General features: G+C 36.7%; 1 protein-coding gene across 1 annotated transcript; it reads right to left on the reverse strand.

Moving 5' to 3' along the window:
- LOC107610124 (probable LRR receptor-like serine/threonine-protein kinase At4g36180) lies at nt 1,591–5,602 on the reverse strand. Its single transcript, XM_016312204.2, has one exon. The coding sequence runs from the start codon at nt 5,272–5,274 to the stop codon at nt 1,843–1,845; it is 3,432 nt and encodes a 1,143-aa protein (XP_016167690.1). The 5' UTR covers nt 5,275–5,602; the 3' UTR covers nt 1,591–1,842.

Here is a 7,724-nt window from a genome sequence, read left to right on the forward strand (position 1 = left end):
AGTTTAGTCTTTGCCATCATATCTTACGTAAGATGTCATTAATTGAAGTTAAGAGTGACAACGACCCATCAATATTACTCTTCTTTTCTTTGGTTACAAATCTATCAATCTTTCAATACACTTAACTAAATACGTAGAGTCTGCAAAATGTCATGAGCTAATAAATTCCGGGTTTGAAGTTGTGGGCCATTATTTTATCAGACGTTTGGTGTTTCCTGCCTGAAAACAAAAGGAGGAAGGAGGAATTCACAATAGCACATTAACGCAGTTCTGTTAGTTTTTGTTGGCCAGGGCCATTGCCATGCCATGCACCCTGCATGCACCTGCACCACCCACTATTCATTCATTTTAATTTTAATTACAACATGTTGCTGTTGTCGTTTACAACCCGAATCTGTCAGTGACTTGAATTGGATTCTTCATTTTATTGGTCCCGTGACTTTGCCTGTGACAGTGGACATGCATATATCTTTCGTGCTAACATAAAATTTCTTCACAAAATTATATGACTGCTATTATGCACTAGAGTCCACGTGCAACCTAGCCCTACCCCTGTCAAAATCACATAATCCTCTTTATTCTTCCACACATTTTTTCATTTTTAAGAGAATATTTTTTTCCCTCTTTGTATAAATTTTTTTATACGTTACAATTTTTTTCTCACGTGGACGTCGTCCCTTTTATTCTATTTTTCTTTTTTTTTTTCCAACACATGAATTGAATGATATTCTTGTGATCGTTGGTGAAATATCAAATATCAAATGGCAAAATTACACATATAAAGTGTTGGTGGTACCGGTTCGCAGAGAAAATAGCGAAAAATACTCTATCTCTATATAAGTATTTTAGTACAGGAAGAATTTTAGATGTATGATGTATCAAATATACTGGTATTTCAATAAATATAATTTATAATTAAAAAAGGTTCAGAATCCAAATATAAAATTTTATAAAATTACTATTTGTATATTAAAATTAGTTGTTAAAATCAATCATCAATATATTTATATTTTATTATATATTTTATACTGATAATTAATTTTAATAAATAATTTTGATATACACATACCTGTGTTCCTTTATCAATATTCAATAGCATTTTTTAAACTATTTAATAAGGTTTTCCCTGGCTCGCTGCTTCCTAGAAAATAAGAAAATTACTTCTTAGAACCAGAATTTTCACAAAATATAAAAAAAAAAAGGAATTAACGGTTACTGACTTACTGCACTGGACAAGGTTTTTCTGTATATATTTTTTTCCATAATAAATCAAAATCATACTAATAAATTAATAAGTGAAAAACAAAATCTGATTTGGACAAACTGAGAGGTCCCATTCGCCAGTTTTGATGAGTATTTGTCTGTTTCTGTTCCATATTATGCCAAGCTCCATGTTAGATTAACGGTTACTTTCCAATAGCTTCCCAGATTGACACGTGTCAACATAGCTTTCTCCAATCCATGACAACAATACAAAATCCATTATATTATATATATACTAAAATTAATCATTAATATAAAATATATATTAAAATATAAATACATATTAAAAATAAATTAAATCATACATATATTTAAATATAAATATATTTGCTAACTATTTTTAGAAACTGATTTTAATGTTTAAATAATATTTTGATACAAAAAAGCTTCTCCTTTTGGCGGGATAAGGCTCTCTCCCGCTTTGACCATAAGTCAACATGCGGATAAAAATGAACAACAATCGTAATCATAATAACCGAACAACAAAGAAAAAAGAATGATTAGAAACTACAAAGCAAATTTCTACAACAACAATTAACGAGAATAATGATTAGATTTGATTGGATAATTAAAAAAGAATCATGCAGGGGAAGGCAGCGTTGTAGGATCGGCGGAGGAAGGTATTTCGGGTCCGACGCGACAACCTTCTAGCATGAAAACAATGTCAGGCATGGAAGGGCGATCAAGAGGGTCAGGTGATGTGCACAATAGAGCCACCTTTATACCCAACAAGAACTCTTCCCACTCGGAAGATTCAGGATCAATCTCAAGCAAACCAGGTTCCAACAACTCCGAAATCTGACCCCTTTGTAACTGCTTCTTCACCCACTTCACTATGTCCTCATCTTGCGTAAACATCACTGGTTTCTTCCCAGTCAGAATCTCCAACAACACGATCCCAAAGCTGTATACATCTGCTTCCTTCGTTGCTTGCCCCGTTAATGCTGCTTCCGGTGACACATAACCTAAGCTACCAACTGGGGTTGAAGACGATGAAGCTTCTGCTGCTGCTGCTCCTGCTATGGTTAATCTCTCTAACCCGAATTCGGACAAATGGGCCTCGAAATCTGCATCAAAGAGAACATTTTGAGGCTTCACATCACCATGAACAATTGGCACCGAGTGCAAGAAACTTAGCCCTCGAGCAATGCCCAGTGCAATGAGGTGCCGCATTGGCCAATTCAGCACATGTCCGTCTTGTTGCGAAGCTTCTTGAAGCAATGTTCCTAAGTTCCCGTTTGGCATGTAATCATACACAAGGAGCCTCACATCTGGTGCTCCTGCGTAGTATCCACGAAGAACAGTTAGATTTCGGTGCTTTACTTTTCCTAGTGACTCTGCTTCTTTGCGAAACGTGGCCTCGTTGATGGATCCGTCAGTGAGGCGGCGAATGGAGAGAACCATGCCGTCTTGGTAGGAGGCTTTGAAGACAAGACCGTGTCTCCCTCTGCTCAGCACATTCTCCTCATCAAAGTTTCTTGTTGCTTCCAATGTCTCCGCATATGTGATTTTGTTGTTGAACATTACTAGCTTTGGTCCTCCATTTTCACCGCTTCCTCTGCCTCTTTCTCCTCCCGTGCTTGTGCTTGTGGGGCTTCTTTTCTTCTCTCCGGTTACCCCTTGCCGGAGCTTGTTTCTCCATCTCCAGAGGCTGTAAACATAGCCGCAACAACACAGTGCCAAAATGATTAGTCCAGCCACAGCCACGCCTATGAAGATTATTAGTCTTCTCCTCTTTCTCCTTCTTACGTTTGCGCATTCTCTATGCAGAGGCTTGCCGCATAAGTTTTGGTTCATTGCAAACACGGAAGGGTCATTGAATCTTGAACCAAGCATTTGTGGAATCTCACCCTCAAGTTCATTGTTGGACAGATTTAGATTCTTCAAACCATTAATTTGAGAGAGGCTAACTGGAATTTCTCCATTCAATTGATTCGAGGAGAGATCCAATGAGGACAAGTTTGATAATTTGGCCAGGGATTCTGGTATATGACCTGTGAATTGATTATCATCCAACAAGAGTGAAATCAGAGCAGAACATTGTGATATTTCATTTGGTATATCACCCTTCAATCTATTGTGTCCCAAATTAAGCTCCTTCAAATGTGAAAGGAGCGAGATATCATCAGGAATGTTACCATCCAAACGATTTAAATGCAGCTCCAACACTTGAAGTTGAGAACAATCACCAATCTCAGGAGGTATTGAACCTGAAATGCTGTTGTGAGACAAAGATAGAACACTCAAGGAATCCAGGAATCCATAGGTTGGTGGAATTTCCCCAAAGAATGCATTATGAGTGAGATTAAGATACTGAAGACTAACAATGCTGCTGAAACCCTCGGGAACAGAACCACTCAATTGATTCTCTTGAAACGCAACAACTTGCAAACTTGGCAGACCAAAAAGTTCAATTGGCAATTCACCTGAAAGGTTCTGCTTGCTCAAATCCAACACAGTTAGCTTCATCAAGCTTCCTAGCGTAGCAGGAACCTTTCCATAGAATCCACATCGACTTAAATTAAGAATCTCCAAAGCTTTCAAGTCCCCAATGATATCAGGTAAAACTTGGCTGGAGAATCTGTTGTTGCTGAGATTCAGAGCACTCACATTCCCTAAATGCATTATCTCAGGGGGCACAGTGCCAGTCAGATTATTATTGCTTAAATTCAAAGTCTCAAGCGCAGAGAGTGTCCCATAACTGGCGGGAATAAAACCGGTGAACACGTTTCCAGCGAGTGATAGCATCTTCAAGTTACCAAGTTCGGCAAGAAAGGAAGGAATAGAGCCAGAGAATCGGTTCCCCTGAAGATCAAGAACCCTTAAAAACCTACAATTCACAATGCCGCTCGGAACTTCTCCGTGTAAAGAATTATTCGCCACTCTTAGTTCCTCCAGCATGAAGAGGTTTCCGATATCCGAAGGTAGAGTGCCGGAAAACGAGTTTCCAGAGAGATCTAGAACTTTCAGTGACGTGGCACTAGTTAACCAAGAAGGAAACTCAGCGTGAACAACGTGATTCTGTTGAATGTCAAAAACTTCCAAGACGCTGTTGATGACGCAGTTCTTTGTACTTTGCGGCTCGGAAACTCCCGTGAGAAAATTAAAGCCAAGCTTAACGATTCGAAGGGACGAAGAACCGCACAACAACGAAGTGGGGACCGAACCTGAAAGGTTATTCGTTGAAAGGGACAGAACCTGAAGCTTCGGCATCGTCCCCATTGTTGAAGGGATTAACCCTCCGATGGCATTCTTCTCGGCGCTGACGTGGACGAGGTTGGTGCAGTTTGCGAGAGCTGAAGGTAAGGTCCCATGCAAGTTGTTGGAGTCAAGCCAGAGATACTCCAGCTTCTTTAGAGCTCCGATGGTGACCGGAATCCCGCCGGAGAAGCCATTGTAGGACAAGTTGATTAGCTGGAGCTGAGATTTGGAGGAGAAGTTCGCCGGAATGTCGCCGGAGAATGTGTTGGATGACAAGTCGAGGTACCGGAGCGAGTCCGTTATGTCGCCGATGAGCGTTCCGGAGAGGAGGTTGTGGGCGAGGTTAAGTACCTGGAGGTTGGTGAGGTTGAGGAGCGGCGGAGGGAGGTGGCCGGAGAGGGAGTTGTTGTGGAGGTAGACTGCGCGGAGGAGGAGACAGTCGGAGAGGGAGTGAGGGATAGGACCGTTGAGGTTGTTGGAGTGGAGGCTGAGCCTCCTGAGCTGAGTGAGTTTGGAGAGCGAGTTAGTGAGTTGGCCACCGAGTTCGAGACGTGGTAAGCGTAGGTCGAAGACTCGGTGATTGTAACAGAGGACGCCACGCCAGTCGCACGGCGCTGACGGCGTTGAAGGGTCCCAGCCGTCAAGGGAGCCCATTGGATCCCGGAGGTTCATCTTAAACGCCGTTAAGGCCTCGATCTCGGCGATGGTTACGGTGCTCCTAGTTTGTTGGGCGCACGTTAAGGTGATGGTTATTGTGGTGAAGTACGCCACAGCCGTGAAGATGAGGAATGTAGCCGTTGTTAGTGCCATTGGAAGGAAGAACAATGTGGGAGCTGGCAACTCAGTAGCAAAATACAGTGCTAAGGTCTGAGACTGGCGTCTCTTGTATTTTTTATTTCTTTTATTATTACTTTGGGAGCGTTGCTAATTGCATTTTTGTTCCCTGTTCCCCACAAACCACAATATCAGTGTGTGCGCTCTTTTCTCTTTTTCACGTTGCTTCGGTTAAATTTGCTTTGCTTGCTCGCTCGCTCTATTCCCGAAACGGTTCTCAGAAGGCTTTTGTTGGCCTTTTTTCTACTATGAAAATGTGATGTTGGGTGAAAAGACCATCTTATATATCCGTAACCGTAAGGAACGAAGAAAGGTTTCTTTATGCTTTTAGAGCCGTGGTATTATTATATAATTATATTTCTTGTGAATATATCTTAAGAAAAAAGTTTAGAAAGTCAATAATTTTATTAAATTTTAGTCAGCATGTAACCAACAAAAAAAAGTGAGTTATTAGATGAAATTTTATACAAATTTTACACTATTAAAATAATTTTAATAACTATTTAATGGCTACAAATTATAGAAATTGATGTGTAGCATTCCTCATATCTTAATATCTATTTGTATTTTTTGGTGTTAGGCCCACCATCCATATTTATTGTTTGGTGGCTGTTTCTCTGTACTCTGCTGTTATTAAGTTTATGGTCATTGGTGCTGTCATGACTTTTGACTGAAAAAAGTGAAAATCCTCATACGAGATAATAAAGGACCAAAAAAAAATTAATAGAGAGAGAGAGAGAGAGAGAGAGAGAGAGAGAGTTGGGATTTAACAAATTTCTGAGAATATTTGTGACACAAATAATTTGTGGAGGGTATATTATAAAAAAGAATATTTTTTAATTTAAAAATTACAATTCGCAAAAGGCAAATTATAAATCACAAGATATTTTTTATTTATAAACACAATTTATAAGAGTATATTGGCATTCTATAAAAGGCGTATTATCGATTCTCAAATTTCTATTTAACATCGTTCTATTTAATGTATATTATTATGTAATATCAGAATAAAAAATGGGGGGTTTGGACAGGTATAGAATAAAATGGTATGTCTAAAATCAGCATAATAATTATGTGTTTATTGGATGTGCCATATTTATATAGGCTATTAAAATTTATTAAATAAAAATTAAAGACTAAAATAAAAGAAGAGTATTGATGAACTCTAATGAATACAGAATATCTTAGTACATAAATAAATATTTTAAATAATAATACTTTAATACATAATTCTTTAAATGGTAATAGAATTTTTTATTCTTAAATAAAGTATATTTTTAATATTTTTTAGAAAAACTAAATAAATAATATGTATCAACTACATATATGTATAATATGTGTGTATGTAATAGTGACTGATATAGAACTGATATATATTCTTTTATTCTTTAAACTCTCTAATATATATGTCACCTCTTAGTTCTTCCTTCTAGTTTTTCTTATTCATATTTATTTTGTGGTAATATTAAGTAGATGATAATTTTAAATTATTTTTTAGATTTAACATTTTTAATTTTTATCTAATAAAATCTAATAATTTATATAAATATGACATATTCAATAAATATATAATTATTGTGCTCATTTTAGACCTACTCTAAAAATATTCCTATATTAAAAAATTATCCACTTAAATTTGTATAACAAATGTAAGAAAACTACTAGGTAGGCAGTAGCAGTGTAGCAGCCACTTCTAATTTTTGAGCCGCTCTACTTTAAACAAAACAAATGGTGTTCGCAAATCACGTTACTCCCAAGTCCCAGGTCAATGAATTGGTTTTTAACCTTTTATCATTAATTAATCGTAGTATGTGAGTTGCCACTGGCAAAGCTAGTCAGAAATTAATGAGTAATAATTAGTTTTTTTCCTTTTTAGTTAACAAGAGAAAATGGAAGGAGATGGAGAAAAATGGGCTAAATTGCATTAGAAAAAAATTGGTTCCCAAAAGCAATTCAAATATATCGTACTCATGTTATTATTTTCGATTGGAAATAATGGTATACTTTTTAAAGTTTAGTATTAAAAAAATTGTACATTAAAAACTAAATAATATTGTGTTTATCAATAATAATGTTATCATTCAAGATGAAAAACGGTGCAAAACAATTATTGTAATGAAAATACAAAATATATCTGGCGTTCCAGACAAATAATCACATGAAAAAATAGTCATTAAACGAAAATTTAATGTTACATAATGGCATCCGATTCTAACACAAATGAAAATGATATTAAGATGAAAAATTACCATATTGCAACATTAAGATTACGACATAAAAAAAATAAATTTTATGTAGCAGCAATTCCAAAAGGTAGGAATAAAAGGAAAAGACATTTAATAAGTAAATTTCGAATTACTCATACTACTCAAACATTTAGTTAATTTTAGTATTGAAGTGTCTTATAGGTTGTTCTTTCGGCTTAA

This window comes from Arachis ipaensis, chromosome B07 (genome assembly GCF_000816755.2).
Source record: "Arachis ipaensis cultivar K30076 chromosome B07, Araip1.1, whole genome shotgun sequence".
Lineage (NCBI taxonomy): Eukaryota > Viridiplantae > Streptophyta > Magnoliopsida > Fabales > Fabaceae > Arachis > Arachis ipaensis.

Coding starts and splice junctions, on each gene's coding strand:
- LOC107610124 (XM_016312204.2), bottom strand. CDS start 5,274: ATGGCACTAACAACGGCTACATTCCTCATCTTCACGGCTGTGGCGTAC.